At 44.7% G+C, this 21,708-nt stretch overlaps 1 protein-coding gene and 1 long non-coding RNA gene across 2 annotated transcripts; one reads left to right on the top strand and one right to left on the bottom strand.

Moving 5' to 3' along the window:
* Positions 1–2,301: 2,301 nt before the first annotated feature.
* Positions 2,302–3,977, bottom strand: LOC147786909 (uncharacterized). Its single transcript, XR_015413831.1, has 3 exons — positions 3,748–3,977; positions 3,583–3,638; positions 2,302–2,519 (listed from the first exon to the last, which is right to left on the bottom strand). It is a non-coding gene; the product is annotated as an uncharacterized LOC147786909 (long non-coding RNA).
* Positions 3,978–18,036: 14,059 nt separating this feature from the next.
* LOC111805584 (pentatricopeptide repeat-containing protein At5g39350-like) lies at positions 18,037–20,452 on the top strand. The gene has a single exon (XM_087119565.1). The coding sequence runs from the start codon at positions 18,314–18,316 to the stop codon at positions 20,357–20,359; it is 2,046 nt and encodes a 681-aa protein (XP_086975691.1). The 5' UTR covers positions 18,037–18,313; the 3' UTR covers positions 20,360–20,452.
* The last annotated feature ends 1,256 nt before the right edge of the window (positions 20,453–21,708 follow it).

The following is a 21,708-nucleotide window of genomic DNA, read 5'->3' as shown; positions in this document are numbered from 1 at the left end:
TAAGTTCCTTAAGCTCTGCTGGTGCCATGCGGTACGGTGCCTTGGATATGGGGCCGGTCCCCGGTTCCAATTTTATAGCGAAGTCGACATCTCGAGATGGGGTAGTCCCCGGCAGGTCCTCTGGGAACACATCTCGGAACTCACTCACTATAGGCAACTCGGTTAGGGGAACGCCTTCTTCCTTGATCCTTGCCACGCTGGCTAGCATCGCCCAAGCCCCGTGCCGGACCAGCTTCTTCGCCTTCATCATCGATATCACCTTGGGCATCGTACCCAGACTAGTGCCCTTGAACCTGAACCTGGTCCTCGACGGTGGCGTGAAAATGACCTCCTTCTTGTGGCAGTCTATGCTAGCATGGTGTTCCGTTAACGAGTCCATGCCTAGGATTACATCGTACACGGTCATATCGACCACCATCAAGTCTACACCCAAGCTAACCCCTAATATTACTACATGACCATCCTTTACCCTATAGGCGGCGACCATATCCACCCCTGCCGGGGTGCCCACTAGAAAATCGTGTAACAGGGGTTCTAACACTATCCCCGCTTGACTAACAAAATTAGTGGAAATAAAGGAGTGCGTAGATCCAGAGTCAAACAACGTCAAAGCGAAATGACCAAGGATGGATAGTGTACCTGTCACTGCCGCATCCGGGTTTCCCACGTCCCTGCTAGTGGAGGCATAGGCTCTCGCTGGGGGGCGGTTCTGGGTGGGGGCATCTGCTATGCGTAGTGGCCTTTGCTGGGCCCCGGTGTCATTGACTCGACCTCCCGGGCAGTCTCTGGCTAAGTGACCCTCCTTCCCGCATCGGAAGCAGGCCCCGGAGCGAGCTAGGCACCGCCCCCAATGGGTCTTCCCACACTCGCTGCACTTGGGTCGATCGTCGGCCCTGCCCTCTCTTCCCTGTTGGCCCCGCCTGGGATCGCGGCGCCGTCTGTCTGGTTGTCTCGATGGCGGCGATGGGGATGAATCGCGGCGCCGTCTGGCTGGTCGCCGCGGTGGTGGCGACGAGGATGAATCGCGGCGGTCACCCCAGTCATGGCGTCGCCTCCGTCTCTCGGTTGGTGAGCGGGACCCGCGGCGGTCATCTCGGTCACTGCGTCGTCTTCGTCTCTGGGTCGATGAGCGGGATTCACTTGGTCCATCAGTCCCCTCCATGGCCCGTGCTACTCTCATCGCGTCAGCGTAAGTCGTAGGTGCTATCGCTTCAACCACGTTACGTATCTTCCGGTCCAGCCCCAGCACAAACCGGCGGGCCGTCCTGTAGTCGGTGTCCACCAAGTCCGGGGCGAAGCATTTCAACTTGGCGAACTCTCTGGCATAGGCAGTAACTGAACGCCCTCTCTGTTTCAGGTGAGTGAATTCCTGATGCTTGCGGGTCTGGACGTCCTCTGGGTAGTACGCCTCCGCAAAGGCCTCCCTGAATTCTGTCCATGAAATTTCGCCCCCCCGGGTCTAATAAGCTCCCGGGTGGAGCGCCACCATACCTGAGCATCGGCACGCAGCATGAATGCTGCGCATTCCACCTTTTGATCTTCGGGGCAGTTTGTCAGCCTGAATACGGTCTCTATCGAACTCAGCCACAACTGTGCCTCGGTCGGGTCGTCAGAGGTCCCCTTGAAGGTCTGTGGGTCACCTCGCTTAAAATCTCGTAGGCACCTGGCTTCCCTGGTGGAGGCGGAGTCATTCGCAGGCTGGCCTCCGGACAGGTTTCGTACTACGGCCCGCAATACATCGACCAATTCCGCCGCTGAGTCTCGGGCGGGCTGGGGTGTCGCCGGCCACGGGCACGTCACCGTTACGTCGGGCCCCTCCCCGGTGTCCTCGCGGCCGGGACCCCGCCTCCTCACGCTCCTACCCCCAACTGGGGTTCGCCTCCTGGTACTCCCTCCTCGCATCCTGGGTGGCATATCTACCCCTAGCAAGAGCGGTGAGGTTACATACTATTCTCCCCACTTCCATGAACAATCACAAAGGCGTAAGTCGCGTACACACACAATGGCATTAGCCGGACACACACACAAGCATAAATCGGGCACATCATGGAACATATCACATCAGAACAATTACATCCGTAATTCTCTCTTACAACCTGTACACATACCTGACGGTGACGGTGTGGTTGCTGGAGGACCATGGAAATGCCTTAGGCCTACATCGTAGACCAGTCTACAAGATCTGTGACCTAGGGCTCTGATACCAACTGTAACGCTCCTAATTTTCTCCACCCTAATTAGCGACGTTACTTTATACTCATCAAATCAACATGACAAGAGTTCACACGGAAACAGTCTCGATAACGAAAATGCATTCATCAATTTAAGCAGTTCATACCTAGGAAAACAATTGCGACAACCTAGCCTAGAAGTAATCAACAGAGACTAGAGAAAACAATTCGCAAAACTAAGAACCCAAGAGAATCCAACAGGCGCTACGACACAACAAACCCTCCTCAAGATTTCCATGGCCCTTCGCCTCATCCACCGTCACCCGTACATGGGAGCCTTGCCCTTTCCTGAAAAATATTGGTAGCACGTGGCTTGAGTATTATATAAAATACCCAGTAAGTCGCCCCACTGTTGGGGTTAAGCATATATTCATACATTCGGATACAAGCAGTCGCACACAGTACATCTACATGTCGCACACGATACACATACATGACGCACGCAACACACATACATGTCACACAGAATACCCATACATGTCGCACATCGTTACCATACATGTCGCACACTGCTAGAAGAACGGAACTGAGAGAGAAGTTTGTCTTCCATTCCTTCCCATGGCCTTAGGCCCTTGCCTTGTCCGGGCGGGGGTGGATGCATGGTAATTTCCCACACATGGCCCATGTGTGTGACTGTGGGCCCACCAGGCGAGCTCGCAAGCGAACTCCCTGGGCCTGGCTTGGTCGGGTATGTATGACATACAATACCGGACGCCACGGACAAAGGAGGGCCTGCATGATATCGTGGCGAACACAATATCGAATATACGCATCCATACCATCCGTAGCATAACGGGGGAGTGCCCCAAGTACATAACCATAGCGTGCATGAGGTTCTTAAGGTTTACCTCCATGGCATTACACATACGACGCTCCATCCCCTCGCCGCATTACATAGCATAACTGGGTTCACATTAGGCAAGCATAACATAGCATAACCGGGTTCACATTAGGCAAGCATAACATAGCATAACCGGGTCCACCTTAGGCAAGCATAACATAGCATAACCGGGTCCACATTAGGCAAGCATAACATAGCATAATCGGGTCCACATTGAGCAAGCATATCCTAGCATACTAGTCATCTTATTCATGGCATGTGGGGTTCTCATTACAATCATGACATGTCAATCAAGCTCATCACGACAAAACGCGTCACAACATCATATTCATAAACATGGCATACATAGCAATTCACTGCAAGAATCACATACATAAACAAAGCATGCAAAGCATTTCATGGCAAGAAACATCTAACCTAGCATACAGCAACAACATATGGTGCATGCAAGGGCCACAGGGCACGCACCAATATACATACATAACTAACGCCAACAGTAAGGTTACTTACCTCCTTGGCCTTGACCGAAGTCGCCCACAACGCTAACTCCAGCGCCTAACTACCTCCTATAAGACAACATGATACACTAAGAGCGCCTTTACAACTATCCCTCGTGTCTAGCTACCAAGTACGTCCCTATCGCAAGCTATTTGTCACACATGGAGTTATACTGACCTCAAATGGTTGAAACGAGGGCGGAAATGGCTTCGGAAGGGTCGAAAACCTAGGAATCGGTATACTATTCGGATGTCGAGCCGCCAAGCCGCACTTAGCCGAGCCGGAGGTTCGCGAAGCCGCCGGTGGAGTAGAAACCGATGGCTGCGACGAACACCGCCGGCGCAGGGTTTCTGGAACGCCTCCGGTTTGGGCCACAAGGGGACGAGGCCCTGGGGTGGTGTCCGAACGCGGGCTGCACGCTGGCTGAGAGGTCTCGCCGAATGCCGGGGGTCGACCCGCGCCTGCGCTGCGTCTTCCTCGTCCAAAAGTCCCGACGGTCCAACTCGCAGGGCTTGGCTATTGTCGCCGGTGGATGCGTCGTCGCTCGTCCGTTCTCCGGTGGCACGTCGGCTTCCTCTTGCTTCAAACCACACTAGCGCTCCCTTCTCCCTAAAGGAGGCGGCCACTCCTAGGGTTTACGGGAGCCTGAGTGGATCCCGCCGAAATCTCGTGATTTTCGGCGGGGGCCCCCTTTTTTTTTTTTTTTTTTTTTTTTTCTCTCTCCTCTCTCCTCAGAAGGTGTACCGTTACAGCTACTTTCACAACAACAAGGATAATTAATAAGCATAAGTGAAGTTTCTTTGTTTCATAAAACTCTCTCCCCTCAAGTTTTTCTTCCTCTTCAGTTATTTGTTTTGACATATGTCAATCGTGCATCATTTTCAACATTTGGTATCAGAGCTAGGATACTGAAACAAATGACGTCACCATAAAAAGTTGTCGGAGGAGATGTGACAACAATAAGGAGTGGAAGGGAGGGGAGTGTAATGCTCCAGTACCCGTTACACATGAAGAGTAACTACACAACATGGTCGATAAGGATGTGTGTTAACTTACAGACACAAGGCATGTGGGATGTTATTGAGCATGGTGAGGAGGTTGAGGAGCGTAGGACAGGATGGCTCTTGCCGCCGTCGGTTAAAATATCATCACTAGCCCAATAGGGTTAATATGGTTTAGCTCAACATCATCTACCAAACAGTCCTGCAAACAATGCATGTGGGTGTGGAACGTGTCAAGGAAGCAAAGGTGCAAATCTTGAAGAGCGAGTTCAAGGCTATCCGCATGAAGAACGGTGAGTCAATGGATGAATTTTTCATGAAGTTGACAATGATTGTCAGCGGCACCTATTCATTAGACTACGTGGTGGAGGAGATCTCCGTCATCAAAAAGTTCCTTCGAGTTGTTCCCCCAAGATTCATGTAGAATGTTACCTCCATTGAGTAGTTCGGCGACCTCAAGAACATGTCGGTTGAGGAGCGACTGGTCAAAGTCAGAGACTACTGGACGTCTCGCAGAGCGACTAGTCATCTTAAGGTCCATGAGGAGAGACTTCGTGGCTACGAAGACAAAGAGGAGGAGAAATACCTCTTACTCACACATGAGGAGTGGCTCGCACGAACGAAAAAGATGGTTATAAACTTGTTTTTATTTATTTCTTTTGCTTCCTAAGTTTTTGGTTAAAAATAGCTGTTAGTATTTATTTTATTTTGTTGTTTATTTCTCCATACAAAAAGGTTGGGGATATCATGACAGGAAGAGTGGAACTAATTTTTAGGAAGTGGAATTGTACCGATTCAAGTCAAATGATCTATCTTGTTCTAGTGTAAGAACAGCAATCAACGTCTATGACCAAGATGTATTATATCCTGAGTTTGAAGAGCAATATTATTAGCCTTGGTCAAATGACAGAAGAACGTAGTAGAGTGAAGATAGTCGGCTCGTTCCTTAAGGTATACGACAGAAATGGAGCCCTGTTGATGAAGGTAAAATGGATGTGAAACCGCCGAAATAAGATACCATTGAAAGACCATCAACATCTTCCTAAAGTATCCATTGGTGTTGAAAAAAGAGAGTGAAGAAGAAACCAATGGGTCAGGAGAAAAAAGAAACCGATGAACATAATCAAGAAGAAACAAGAGGCTACTACAATTAGTGAAGAGCAACCTACAAGATGGCGTGTTACATCATACTTGTCATCTCAACCACATAGGTCTAGAGGAAGACCACCAGGCTTAAGAAAAATGGGAAATCATACTTGTCATCTCAACCAAAGAAGGCTAGAGCCGTGTCTAAAAAGAAGGTTGAAAGGCAAAGGAGTACCCTACAAGATGAAGAAGCCCCTGCACAGAAGAGAGAAACGGAAGTAATTGCATGTTGTGGAATTAAAATTTCTTGTGAAGAACACGGAGTTGATCACGGACCCAGCAACACTATAGAGCAAATGCAAATATTCTCACCAAGGCCCTAGCAAGGGTTAAGCTTTGCAGACATGTAGGAGTTGATCGAATTGAAGAATTTCAAGCGAAGTCAAGCTTACGGAGGAGAATTTGAATCAATAAGCTTGTCTTGGTAAAAAAAGAAAAAAGGGTTATTGGCTTGAATAGGTTTAGGAAAAGTTTTAGGGAGAAAGTTTAGAAAACTAGGTATTCTTTCTTCACTATAAATACTCATGAGGTGTATGCTACTTTCACAACAACAAAGAGAATTAATAAGCATAAATGCTTAAGGTTTCTTTGTTCCATAAAGAAATCTCCCCTCAAGTTGTTCTTCCACTTCAGTTATTTATTTCGACATATTTCGATCGTAGTCCATTTCCAACAATGCATGCATGTAGAATTAAGTGTCTAACACTTCTTTTGAGGAAGATTCAAGGTATCAGATGACTACACCCAAAACTCGCTTTATGAATATCTTTAAGCAGGGGCTAGCCATTTTCTTGCATAAATATAAGGAATAAGGGTGAAACCGAATTCCTTAGATGGATGGAAATAGTAAGAGCTTTCATTGAAATTAACTTTGCAATACTTTTGGATGAGGAAGAGTTTTTTTTTTGTTATTGGCGCTACTGATAACTATTTCTAGCGATATGGATGCTACTGTTAAAGATCACATATTTGTTTAGATTGCTGTCAGTTAGTATCTAATTAAATCTCTAGGGGTTAGATTTACTTTTGATTTGATTTGATTAGATTTGTTTACTAGTTTGTTACCAGATTTTCTGCAGATTTTTAGGTAGATTTTCTAAGTATCTTTTTGTATTCTCTGTGTATATATAGAGCATTCTTGCTCTTCATAATTAAATCTTCTCATCAATCATTCAATCAATCTCTATTTCACTAACATCTACAAATAATTACTAGAAAAAAGCAAAGAGCAATAAAGTGTAACTGAAGGGATAACCAAACTAATGCAATGGAGTTGAATTACAAGGAGCATACTAGCACCGAGGATATATTAGTAACTTCAGCCTAGACCAACCAAGTAAGTGACCTTGCTACTAGTTGTGTTGGATAACTTGATTGTTGTATGCACAACATGTGTTGTGGCCCTGCACGTGTCGTATTTTATAATTGTATGTCATGTCATCCTATGTTATGTTATGGTATGATTATATCATATTATGGAATTATATTATGTTATCGATGATACATGATATAACCCTCGAAGCCATGTAAGCTAATTATGGAAGATGTGATAATAATAATGTATGCATAATTCATATGCATGTTATGTCATAAATCAAAGAGGTATGATCTAAAGCTATGGAGACCCATGCATTTGTGTCCCATGTGCATCGGGATACCTCTCCGTTATGATTAGTACAAATATGTACCTTACGATATTTATGTTCGCCATGATATCATGCAAACCTTTAACCACCGCGGTGTCCAGTGCCAAGAGAGCGCGCTAGTGCGATGAGCTAGGTCCAAGGGGTACATATACTATCCTGTCTGGTCAATGCATGTGTGTGTGCATGCGTCGTGTGTGGAAAAATACCACACATCAAACCTTGCCCAGACTGGAGAGCAAAGCCCAAGGCCATGCTATGATATTTTTAAAAGGATAGGCCCCAACCATGGTTGCTTGGGATAAGCTCACCCCACGTCCTCTTCTCGTTCCCAGGTTGCCTCTTCTTTACGGTGGTTACTATATGAGACCTTTACCAAGGGAATAACTTTGTTGCGTTATCGCCTAGTGTCTCGAGCTAAAATTCTGTTAGGTTTCTCCTCGTAAGACAGATCTTCCCGAAGAGGAAGCGTCTTGTGCTCAATTACCTGGGTAGGGTTTGGAGTGTACTTTCGCAGCATGGATACGTGGAACACATTGTGTACGGCGGTAAGGTTCGGTGATAGGGCAATTCTGTTAGCCACAGCCCCAACTCTTTCTAGAATCTCGAAGGGGCTTATGAACCTTGGGCTTAATTTTTCCTTCTTTCCGAACCTCAACACTCCCCTCATAGGGGCTACCTTCAGGAACACGTGGTCACCAACCTCAAATTCGAGGTCCCTTCTACGCAAATCTGCATAGTTTTACTATCGGCTTTGTGCGGTGAGTATGCTCTACTTGATTTTTTGCACCGCTGCATTAGTGACCTGAACTAACTCTGGTTCCAATAGTTGTTGTGTGCCTACCTCTTCCCAAAACATTGGTGTTCGACACCTACGCCCATATAGTGCCTCAAAGAGGGCCATCTGGATGGTCGCTTGGTAACTATTATTGTAGAAAAACTCCATCAAAGGCAGATGTTCGTCCCAGCACCCAGAGAAATCTAAGGAACAGGCTCGCAACATATCCTCTAAGATATAATTTAGTCTTTCAGTCTGTCCGTCCGTTTGAGGATGGAACGTTGTACTGAACCTCAACTGAGTTCCTAGTGTTTTCTGGAGACTTTTCCAAAATTGAGAGGTGAACCTAGTGTCCCGGTCTGATACTATGGACACGGTACCCCGTGCAAGCGTACTATCTCTTTGATATATAATTGAGCCCACCAATCCACTCTATATGTGGACTTGCCTGGGATGAAGTGGGTCGTCTTGGTCAGTCTACCCACAACTACCCAGATGACAATGAAACTCCGCTTTATCTTTAGCAAACCCGAGACGAAATATATACAGACTTCTTCCCACTTCCACTGAGGAACGTTTAGGGGTTGTAGCAATCCTGCTGGGCGCTGCCTCGGAACCTTCACCTGTTGGCAGGTCAAGCAATGGCTTACGAAATCCGCTATGTCCCTCTTTATTTCGAGCCACCAATAGTATCTTTTCAAATCCTGATATATCTTTGTACTTCCACCATTGGTAGGGGAGGAGAACAAACCACCATTTATAAGGGTGTGGAAACCTTCCCCTAGTAGACACGTTTTAAAGCCTTAAGGGAAAGCCCGAAAGGGAAAACCCAAAGAGGACAATATCTGCTAGCGGTAGATCTGGGCAGTTACAAATGATATAAGAGCCAGACACCGGACGATGTGTCAACCTTCTCGCTGTTCCCCGAAGGGGGTAGACACGAGACGGTGTGCCAGTAATGACGTTGGGCCCCAAAAGAGGGTGGATTTGGGGGCGGTCCCACATCGATTGGAGGAAAAAAAGAGCGCCAGTGAGGACGCTGGGCCCCGAAGGGGGGTGGATTGTGATGTCCCACATTGACTGGGGAGGAGAACAAACCACCATTTAAAAGGGTGTGGATACCTTCCCCTAGCAGACGTGTTTTAAAGCCTTGAGGGGAAGCCCGAAAAGGAAAGCCCAAAGAGGACAATATCTGGGCCGTTACAGTATAAGATGTATCATGGGCTTTAGTCATAATATCTTTTAAGATTCTCTCGTCTTGGGGAACGCACAGGTGATTTTGCCACAGCAGACCCCCGTTTGAGGAGATAAAATACCTTACTGGTCTCTCTGTCTTAGTCTGACTCCATAATTTACTAAGGTGTTCATCAGACCTCTGAGCGTCGGTAATTTTCTTTCGTAGGGTGGGCTGTATAGTCAACTATGTCATCTGAATAGTTCCACCTTTAACCACCACATCTATTCCAGCCCTCTTCATCTCATCCTGTAGTATTTCTTGCGTGGTGATCATCGCAGAAGTATGCACAGCCTTCCTGCTCAATGCATCAGCTACAACGTTGGCTTTGCCTGGATGGTACAGGATCTCTATGTCATAATCCTTTACCAGTTCCAACCATCGTCTTTGTCTCATATTAAGCTCCTTTTGTGTTAACAAGTACTTGAGGCTCTTATGATCAATGAAAACTTGTATTTTTTCCCCATACAGGTAATGTCGCCACGTTTCAGAGCAAACATTACCGTTGCTAACTCGAGGTCATGCGTGGGGTAGTTTTGTTCATATTCCTTCAGTTGTCTAGAAGCATATGCTATCACCTTACCCTTCTGCATGAGCACACACCCTAAATCTTTCCCTGATGCATCACTGTACACCACGCACAAGATTACCTGACTCATCTGGAACTGTAAGAACTGGTGCGGTCACTAACCTCTCCTTGAGTTCCTAGAAACTCTGTTTGCAAGTTGGGGTCCAAGCAAAGGTCTTGCCCTTCTTGGTTAGCTGAGTTACGTTGGAAATTTAGAAGAAATCCTGGACAAACCTTCTATAATATCCAACTAGCCCCAGAAAACTCCTCACCTCCGTGACTGTGGTCGGCTTTGGCCACCTCATCACTGCTTCTATCTTTACTGGGTCCACTGTGATCCCCTTGCTTGACACCACGTAACCCAAGAATGCTACTTCATACAACCAAAACTCGCACTTGGAGAACATGGCATACAGCTGCTCAGCTCTCAGTATTGTCAAGACTTTCCTTAGGTGTTCCTGGTGATCTGCCTCTGACTTAGAGTATACCAGAATGTCGTCAACGAACACTATGACAAAAGTGTCTAAGAATTCCTTAAACACCCTGTTCATTAGTTTCATGAAAACCGTTGGTGCATTGGTAAGGCCAAAGGACATAACGAGAAACTCGTAATGTCCATAACGACTTCTGAAGGTTGTCTTGGGTACATCCACTTCTCTGATCCTCAAGTGATGATACCCCGACCTTAAGTCAATTTTGGAGAAAATGTTGCTCCCTGTTGCTGATCAAATAGGTCGTCAATTCTCGGGAGGGGTACTTATTCTTTATGGTGACCTTGTTGAGCTCCCTGTAATCAATACACAACCGCATGGACCCATCCTTCTTGACAAACAGAACAGGGGCTCCCTAGGGTGATACACTAGGTCGGATGAAACCCTTATCCAACAACTTCTATAACTGTTCCTTTAATTCCTTGAGTTTTGCAGGTGCCATTCTGTAAGGTGCCTTGGAGATCGGTGCAGTTCTTGGTTCTAAATCTATCCCAAAATCGACTTTCCTAGTTGGGGGCAAACCTGGCAAATACTCCAGAAATACGTCTACGAACTCCCTGATGATGTGTACCGATGAGGCTATCTGTTTGTTACTATTGCCTAAGGTCACGTTGGCTAGAAATGTACTTGCTCTACTACGAATCAACTTCTTAGCCCTCAATGTTGTTACGACGCATGGGGTTCCTTTGGAAGTGGCTTCTTTGTAGCTAAAGTTGTCCCTTGATGGGAGCTTGAGAGTCACTATTCGAGTTTCGCAATCTATTAAAGTGCGATTCTCACCTAGCCAATCCATACCTCGAAGTCTTGCATGCTTAACACTATCAGTGTAGCTTCGATGCCGCGTCCTGATATTGTTACACAACCTCCCTTAACCCTATGGGTAGCTAACAACAGCTCGTGAGGAGGGGTGGACACTGATAGGGTGTAACGCAAGGAGAAGAAAAGAAAAAAAAAAAAAAAAAAAATGTCATTTTGCCTCTCCAGCCCTAATAGGGGTCCAAGGAGAACCCCGTCAAATCCCCTGCAAAAGAAAGAAGGAGATATAGAGAAACTGGAGAGAAGTCAGCCGGGAAGATTAACGGACCACCGTCAAAATCCATCCTCAGACGAGACTCGTACAAGGATCGAGTGGCTAGCGAGGCCGACGCTCCGTCAAGACCCAAGAACACTTCGCGTGGTAAGGTTCTGAATGACATTTCTCAAATCTGAGTTTTCCCTATGTGAATCGATCCTAAAATGCTGTAATATTCACCTAGGAACAACTCACGCACGGTCTGTGAAGAAGTTTGGCCAAGACCTCAACCCGAAGGCGGAGATCCGAGAGTTGTCCGAGAACGGTGAGAGAACTTCCGACGTTCTTAACTCGTCCAGTAGTCAAGCAAAAAATTACAAAAAAAAAATACTAGGACGTAGCCCGTAACACGATCTAGAACTTTGCCGAAGGAATCATATCGATCCGATCAAGGAATCGAAAGATATGAAAATCGGAAAAGGGGTCTGTGTTTCAATTTTCAGAGGGCAGAGAAGAAAAAAGAAAGAAAAAAAAAGGGGCGGCAGGCGAGCGGCGGAGGGCGGCGACAGGTGCCAGACACGCGTCGACCATCGGCTGGAGCAACGCAGCTCCAGCGAGGCGTCGACACGTGTCGCCTGCAAGCTAGGCCGAACTGCAAACGCGAGCCGAGCCGACTGGACTGGACCGGACCGGCCGACCCTCGACTACGCAGAAGCGGGCTCGTGTGCAGCCTGCGACTGGCGCCTTCCCGCGCGCGTGACCATGCTCTCCCAGCGCGCTGCTGGCGCGTGAGCGCGCGTGGAACGACCAATTTGGCCCGGTTGCTCTCTGTTTGCCCGATTTTGTCCTAGTTCCAGTTCTAATACTGTTTCTACGTGAATAGGGACCTAATTTAAAGAAATCAATATTTTGGACACCTCACGGCAAAGAAACGCTAGCAAAAAGGGCACGCGCCAACCAAGTAAGTCACCACCCAGTATTTAGGAAGAAATACTTGTAGGATTCGCTTGGATTGCATGCATGCTAGTAGTTTTTACTTCAGATTAGCTCTCCATGTAAATTATTAGTCAGAGTATTTGATATGATTGTATTGGGTGAATTACATGAGTGTTGTTGTATGCTTTATGCTTCCGCTGTATGTATGCATGCATTTAATTTATGTTGGAATTGTGTATTCCGTGTTCCGGGTGCTTGATGGATGAATTCGCCCCATTGAGCGCGAACTTCGTGCGCTGGGTGCTTGATGGAGGTCATCGCCCCGTTGAGCCGGTATGCCTAGTTTGCATGAATTATATAGTATGATGTTAGAAGACGATTGCATGCACACTCTGTTAATTGCTAGGGCCCATTTCTATGATAAGCTTAGGGAATTATTGTTAGGAGCGATATGTCGCTCCAGCCAGATTTAATTTTCCCCTAGGAACTTAGCGGTTTACCACGGCAAGAAGGTACCTCGGAGTGTTCATAGATTGCTAGCGTGAGAACGGTATCTATAGCTTCGTGGGAGGACCAAGGGTCCTGATCAGTCCTTACTACTCTTAGCCATTTCGCATGGGAAATGTGTCCCCACGTCGTAAAGCCCATTAGCTACATGGGAACGGGTTGGGTCGCGCCCCCCATAGGGGGACTATATGGGCGTAGGGGTATTCAGCACACCCTTAGGCTAGATACCATGTAGTCCCAGATAGCCATGTAGATGTAGCACCTTATAGAGAGATACCGACCACATTAGCTTGGCTTAAGGACCCTCTAGGCGTTTAAAGAAAGGATGATGAACGGGCTGAAACCTAAGGGGCAAGCCCCAAGGGACTAAGACTAGAACCAGATGTCTTAGAACCGAGTTAGGAAACCGTGGGAATTTGTAAATTAAGATGCGAAGAGAGCCTACAAGTAGGTGGCTTACTGAGTATAATTTTTATACTCATCCTTGCTATGTTTTCCTTTATTTCAAGAGCGCGAGGCGTCAGTCAAGGGCGGGCGTGATGGAGGCGAGGTTTGTCACAGAGGAATGGGTTGTCCCAGGGCGTCAGTCTAGTCTTTATTTGTGTTTACATACTTTCGAAATTTATTTTGTTTTGTTTGTTTGTCGTCCAAAAACTTTATTGGAATTTAAGGATTTTCTTTATTTCATATTTAAAACACTTCATGTATTTGTGTCTTGTCGCTAGTCACGATCCGTAGTAAAATATTGGGTCGTGACATAGGGTAAACTCTAAATGTTCTTTCACTAGGTGTTCTAGCTCTACAAACTCCTCAGATACGAACGAATGCGTTGAACCCGAATCAAACAATACTAAAGCAAGATGGCCAAATACGGGTAGCGTACCTGTGACTACTACGTCAGGCTGGTCAGCTTGTCTGGCTGTCGTTGCATGGCCTACAGCTTATGTTGAGCACCCTGGCTCCTCTGATGCTGTACTACAGGCCGGTTGATACGCTGATCGTTCCTCTGAGGGCAGCCACGGGGCGGTTTACCAGTTCTGGGTTGGCTACGGTCTGTCCCCTTTTCCCTGGGCTGCAGTGTGGGATGACTGTGCTGTTCCCAACCGTAGCTTGTCGATGTGGGGAGCATCAAGGAGGGTCGCCACCTGAAGGGCCTACGCATATTCGAAGGATGACTAGGCTGACACATTCCCCTTCAGGACATCCCTTAGGCCAGTAATAAATCGTTCGACCTTCAACTCATCAGAACTAACATAGGCTGGAGAAAACCTTGCCAGCTTATTGAACTCTAAGTCATATTCCTCCACTACCTATCTCCCTGTTCAGTTCGAGGAATGATGCTTGCATTTTCACTCTGACAGTGATTGGGTAATATTTGCGGAGATAAGGATCTTTAAACTGGCACCAGGTAATAAACTCTCCTTGTGGTATAATGTTCTTTTGAGCACCTTTCCACTAGAAGTGCGCCTCTCCTTTCAGCATATACATCCCACAATGGACTTGATACTTTAGCGGGCAGTTCATAAAATGGAAGGTCGTTTCTATGGCCTCTAGACAATTCTCTACAGCAATGGGATCCACCTTACCTCCGTCAAAGGAAGGCGATTTATGCCTCTAGAAATCTCTTAGGTAGCGGGACTCCACAGTCATAGTCCTCGAATCTTAGTCCCTTGCCTTGCTGACTGATTAGCCATCATGGTCTATATCATTTGGTTCGTCAGAACTTGATTTTCCATCGAGGTCATCATGAACGTCTAAAACATCTCTACTGTGGGCATGACTAACGGCTGGTTTAGTGGGACTCCTGTACCGGTGGTTGAAACCGATGGGACCACCTCAAAGAAAAGAGCAATAGGGGGTGTATCGAGCAGCCTTCAGGCCTTGGCCTTCCTTCGGCGTCTTTTTGTTCTTGATGGTTGTGGTATGGTCCCCTCGCTAGTTTGTGGCATATCCCCAACCTCTTCTTGAAATTCAGGTTGTTCTACTTCAGGTGTTGGAATCGGGGTGTCCTGAACTTCCTCTCTTCTTCCCCTTCTGGGTCCGGGCCCAACATAAGGTGCGCGTCTCTTTGGTGTCATTATCTACCACAACAGAAAAAAATGACTATGGTCACAATTCATTTGTAGCACATCCCCTAGGTAATGCGCGATTATAATGTCATAATAGGTCATGGTATACTCTATAAATACTAGTTTGACTGTTGTTTCTATGTTTCCATCACGTGAGAACATCTGGTCGTGAGCGGCATGTGTTTGACGAGCGTGGTCACAGAGTATACGACTCTCTATCCTAAATGTCTACAAGACCTATAACCTGATTGCTCTGATACCAAATTTGTCACGACCCAATATTTACTATGAGCCGTGACTAATGACAACACACGAATGCACAAAACAATTTAAATATGCAATAGAGAAAATCATTTTATTCGAATAAAATTTTGAAACAAAACTCTTAGTAGTTTAGAAACAAATTACGAAAGAAAGCAAATACAAAATAAAGACTGGATTGACGCCCCAGGACAACCCATTCCTCTGTGACAATTCCCGTCTCCATCACGCCCGCCCTTGACCGACGCCTCGCGCTCCTGAAAAAGGAAAACATAGCAAGGATGAGTATAAAAATTATACTCAGTAAGCCACCTACTTATAGGCTCTCTTCGCATCCTAAGTGGTGGTGACATACCTGGTTGACGCGTGCCCTTTCTCCAGCGTTGCTATGCCCATGAGGTGTCAAAAAATACTGATTTCCTTCAATTAGGTCCATATTCACATAAAAACAGTATCCGCGTGCCCTTTCTCTAGCGTTGCTATGCCCATGAGGTGTCCAAAAATACTGATTTCCTTCCATTAGGTCCCTATTCACATAAAAACAGTATTCGCGTGCCCTTTCTCTAGCGTTGCTATGCCCATGAGGTGTCCAAAAATACTGATTTCCTTCAATTAGGTCCCTATTCACATAAAAACAGTATCCGCGATTCGGTTCGGGTTTGTAGGCGACTCGTCGTCTCACTAGGCTGCGTTGCTCTAGCCAACGATCGACGCATGTCCGGCACCACAAATTTTTATACTCATCCTTGCTATTCTGTCTCCATCACGCCCGCCCTTGACCGACGCCTCGCTCTCCTGAAAAAGGAAAACATAGCAAGGATGAGTATAAAAATTATACTGATTTCCTTCAATTAGGTCCCTATTCACATAAAAACAGTATCTGCGATTCGGTTCGGGTTTGTAGGCGACTCGTCGTCTCACTGGGCTGCGTTGCTCTAGCCAACGATCGACGCGTGTCCGGCACCACAAATCCGTCTCCATCACGGCGAAAAAGGAAAACATAGCAAGGATGGCGTCGAGACATTGTGTAGAGTTTGCTTTGGTGGGATCTTCCTTGAACCCTGAAGATGCCGATGAAGATGCCGACACTGGAGGAGAGTAAGCAAACCTCCCCAGGAGGGACCCCTGGGACCCCACAAACACTGGAGGAGAGTAAGCAAGCCTCCCCAGGAGGGACCCCTGGGACCCCACAATTTGTGTATTTTCAAGTTTAAGTTTTGGTGCATTTTCTTCTCCTCGAACCTGAGACCTGTGCATTTTCACCCCTGGGACCCCACAATGTGTGTATTTTCAAGTTTAAGTTTTGTGCATTTTCACCCTGGGACCCCACAATGTGTGTATTTTCAAGTTTAAGTTTTGGTGCATTTTCTTCTGCTTGAACCTGAGAGACTTGTGCATTTTCAGGTCAACATTCAAACCAATTGAGCTAATCAACTCGGCTTTGATAAACTTGGCTTCTCCACACTGATATACCACCGGTAGATAAACCTTGACTAAACAATTTGTATGAGGAATTATTGACGAATAAAAATTGCTAACCCAAAGAAATTGGGGAGAAGAAAAACAGAAAAGCTAACAAAATAACAGAAAGAGGAAGAGTATAGCTTTGGTATTTGTTGCTGAAAAAAAAATCGGTGCATTTCTCATTTAATTTGGCTATTTAAAACAATTTACATTCTAAAATTGGCCGAAGTGGCCAACAAATCTTGAGCATGGCCCAAATGACCAACTAAAAATAAGCTCTTCCATCATACGGTTAATTCAAATAGCCTAAAACCAAAAATCAACTAGCTTTTTATCTAACAATGTCCACCCGTTCAAGGCTCAGTCTCCTCACTAGTACATCGTCTGGTGTCTAACTCTGGTACCATTTATAACAGCTCAAGCCACCGCTAGCAAATATTGTCCTCTTTGGGCTTTCCCTCCTGGACTTCCCCTTAAGATTTTTAAACGGTTTGCTAACGAGAGGTTTCCACACCCTTATAAAGAATGTTTCATTCTACCCTCTAACAGATGTGAGATCTCACCGTTTCTCTCCCTTGGATGTGTCTGTGAGATGCAGAATGGGAGTGGGGATGCGTTTTTGTGAATGAGGGTGTGGGAATGGCATTTAAGAAGGACGTGAGGCAGTTTGAATACACGAATGGCGCCTCAAAATATCTATCGTTACAGTTTTCGTCCATAATAACGATAAGAACTTGTTTTAATTATTTTTATAAAGGTAAAATGGTGTTAATACTACTTTTATAATTTCATAGATATATTTTAAACATACTACTAACCATAAGTGTATTTTTGAACTTTATTTTTATGAGTATTATTGAAATTTTTGAAAATTTTAAAATATTTTTTTTTTTAATAAAGTACTCGGTTTATAAATATTTTTATTAATTTAGTCTAAAATGAAAAGAAGACACCGAAAATTAAAGTTTTAAAGTTTATTAATTTTAGTTATAATTTTGATTACGACTATACTTTCGAATCTCACCGACTGATACAATTGTGACGGTTACAGATGTACGGGGTCGGGTAATTTCTTGGTCCTCCGTTAATACTTGTGGATTCAAACGTCCACGAAGAGGGACACCATTTGCCGCTCAAACCGCAACAGGAAATGCTATTCGAGCAACAGAAGATCAAGGTATGCAACGAGCAGAAGTCATGATAAAGGGTCCTGGTCTCGGAAGAGATGCAGCGTTAAGAGCTATTCGTAGAAGCGGTATAGAAATAATTATCATCCCCATAATATTATTTACTTTCAACCTAAATTCATATATATATATATATATATATATATTTTTTTTTTTAATTTCTCAAAATATTTGAGATGAAGTATAACATTGTGAAAGTTTCACAGGTTAGTTCGCAGTCATCGTGCCAATCGATTGTGGAGCCGTCGCTTGCAGCCGTTGATTCTGCTGCACGCGTTGGGGTTCGCCACTGCTGGGCGGAGCCGTGCGACAACCGGTGGTGCGCCGCCAGTAGTGTGGGTGTTGGAGTTGAGAAGAAAATGAAATCGGAGTTCTGTATTTTTTTTCTTCCTCCAATCTGAACTTTCTCTGATTTTGGCTATGATTTTGGCTATGCCTTTCTTTTGATGCTGCCATTCCTTCGCTTCCCTTGTTTGCCTCTCAAAACCTTCATTTCAAACACCTCAACATCCTCCACAAAAAATGCCCTATTCAATACTCAACCATTTTTCTCATTTCTCCAAGAATTTCCCCGTGATCTTCTCTCAGTCAAATCCATACACGCTCAGATCATTATCACAAACGCCATATCCGGAGACCAGCGTTTGGTGGCAAAGCTTGTTGCGGCGTACTCAAGCTTGGGTTCTTTGGAGAATGCACGTAAGGTGTTTGATAAAATTCCTCAACCAAAAACTGTTCTCTGCAATGCCATGGTTAATGGGTATCTTCAAAATCAGCATTATAATGAGACCATCGAGCTGTTTAAATTGATGGGTCGATGTCATTTCGAATTTGATAGCTATACTTGTAATTTTGCTCTTAAGGCGTGCATGTTCTTATTGGATTATGAAATGGGCATGGAAGTGATTAGATTAGCTCTGTGTAAGGGGTTAGCTGGTGGTCGGTTTTTGGGAAGTTCGATTTTGAATTTTTTGGTGAAAGCTGGGGATATTATGAACGCACAAATTTTTTTTCATGAAATGGTTGAGAAAGATGTTGTTTGTTGGAATGTTATGATTGGTGGGTTCATGCAGGAAGGCTTGTTTAGTGAAGGCTATAAATTGTTTCTTGATATGCTTTATAATAGAATTGAGCCTAGTGCTGTGACCATGACAAGCTTGATTCAATCCTGTGGGGAGATGAGGAATTTAGAGTTTGGAAAATGTACTCATAGCTATGTTCTTGGATTTGGAATGAGTAGTGATACAAGGGTGCTTACCTCACTGATTGATATGTATTGTAAAACGGGTGACGTCGTAAGTGCTCGATGGATTTTCGATACAATGCCCTCTAGGAATTTGGTGTCTTGGAATGTTATGATTTCAGGATATGTTCAAAATGGTTTTCGTGTCGAAACTTTACATCTCTTCCGTATGTTGGTTACAAATGAAGGAGGTTTCGACTCGAATACCGTTGTTAGCCTCCTCCAGCTTTGTTCTCGCACGGCTGATTTGGATGGCGGGAAGATTGTTCATGGTTGTGTCTATCGAAGAGAACTCGATTTGAATTTGATTTTGTCTACTGCAATTGTTGATCTATATGCTAAATGTGCATGTTTGGCCTATGCATATTCTGTTTTTGAAAGAATGAAAACTAAGAATGTGGTATCATGGACTGCCATGCTTGTGGGACTGGCTCAGAATGGGCAAGCTAGAGATGCTTTAAAGCTATTTTCTCAAATGCAAAATGAGAGGGTTACTTTCAATGCTCTCACCTTAGTTAGTTTAGTTCATTGTTGCACGCTCCTCGGCTCGTTGCGTGAAGGGAGAAGTGTTCATGCTGTCTTAATTCGATTTCGTTTTGCATCGGACGTTGTCGCTAAGACAGCCCTCATTGATATGTATGCAAAATGCAGCGAAATCGACTCGGGTGAGAAAGTATTCAACCATGGTTTTACGCCAAAGGATGTGATATTATATAACTCGATGATTTCGGGCTATGGAATGCACGGTCTCGGGCATAAAGCACTGTCTGTCTACCATCAAATGAATCAAGAACTTCAGCCAAATGAGAGCACCTTTGTTTCTCTGCTATCTGCTTGTAGCCATTCAGGCCTAGTGGAGGAGGGGATATCTTTGTTTAGAGATATGGAGAAAGCTCATAACGTAACACCGACCGATAAACTTTATGCCTGCTTTGTCGATCTTTTAAGTCGAGCAGGTCGCCTTCGGCAAGCTGAGGAAGTGATCAATCAAATGCCTTACAGACCAACCAGTGGCATACTTGAAACTCTGCTGAATGGGTGCCTTTTGCATAAGGACATTGAGTTGGGTGTAAAAATTGCTGACAGATTACTCTCGTTCGAGTCTAGAAATCCGAGCGTCTACGTTAGCTTGTCGAATATATATGCCGAAGCAGGTCGATGGGATACGGTAAGCTATCTCCGAGGTCTCATGATCGAGCAGGAGCTTAAAAAGATTCCAGGTTATAGCTCAATTGAAGTAAATATTTAGTTTGCAGCCATGTTTGATACAGGATTGGAACCTAACAAAGGAGACTTACAAACAACAGTTTCGAGGTAATCTATGTTCTTTTTCAAATGTGTCTCGAAGGTTTTCGTGATAAGGAATCATTATAAGGGAAAGTAAGATTCGAATTACCTTGTTAGTCGAATACCTCAAGAAAAAATTACTTGTTTGAGATTCAAATTACTCCACAAGTAAGATCGAGTGTGCGCATCACAAACCCTAAAAGAGCAAAGAATTTTGATTCACATCAAAATAAGTTTAAGAGATAAAGACGTGTAGACTTATGAAGCTGAATGACTGATTCAAAAACTAAAACATACAATCGAAAGTGCTTAAGAAGGTGTCAGCAGGTGCGTGGAGCCGAAACCTACCATGTTCGCCCGCTGGATCGAGTGTTTGCCTACTTCAAAGTCTTCGCCTTTAGATTGAAATGGTTGGATAAGTATAAATTATTTGAGAAAACTGCTAATCAAACGTGTACATATGGGGAACGATTAATTATATGTTTTGTAACGATCTAGGCCGATTCAGATCACGATTTGAAATCCGGGTTTGACATCGGATGACACACACATTTCCTTGCATCCCTAGAAACAAAATGTACTCAATTATAAGAACTCTATAGTTACACGTATCTTGCTTAGAGCAATTCAGTGTTGGATGACCTTGTTGCCGGGGATGCAAGGGAATGTCGGGACCATCATGTGTCATATATGTTAGGATCGCACAACAACGCATGCATTCGATCTGACCTTGTTGCAGGGGATGCAAGGGAATGTTAGGACCATCATGTGTCGAATATGTTAGGATCGCATAACAACGCACGCATTCGATCTAAATGAACGCAATGAACAGGATAGAGAGCATTCGATCTAAATGAACGCAATGAACAGGATAGAGAAAAATGAACAGGATAGAGAAATAGAGAAAATGAAAATGCACACAATGAACCAGAGAAAATGTATTGATGACGGAGGATAGAGAAATAGAGAAAATGAAAATGCACACAATGAACCAGAGAAAATGTATTGATGACGGGTATATATATGGTTTAGCTTACTATATATAGCTTTACTATATATAATTTATATATAACTGAATATATAACTTTTTACCATTTACTTTAATTTACTTAACTATCTATTATATATAACTATCTACGGTGTATATATAACTTTTTACCATTCACTCTAATTTACTTCCTCATCATTTACCATATATAGTTTTCCACGTTTACTGAGCTATAAATAACCAACAGACTTATAACTTAACAACATCATGATTACCGTATATATCTTTACACTACTTTAATTTACTCCATCATTTACCATATA

Source organism: Cucurbita pepo, chromosome 18, assembly GCF_057944985.1.
Source record: "Cucurbita pepo subsp. pepo isolate OVF chromosome 18, ASM5794498v1, whole genome shotgun sequence".
Classification (NCBI taxonomy): Eukaryota; Viridiplantae; Streptophyta; class Magnoliopsida; order Cucurbitales; family Cucurbitaceae; genus Cucurbita; species Cucurbita pepo.
This window is presented reverse-complemented; position numbering and strand designations above follow the sequence as displayed.

Coding starts and splice junctions, on each gene's coding strand:
- LOC111805584 (XM_087119565.1), top strand. CDS start 18,314: ATGCTGCCATTCCTTCGCTTCCCTTGTTTGCCTCTCAAAACCTTCATT.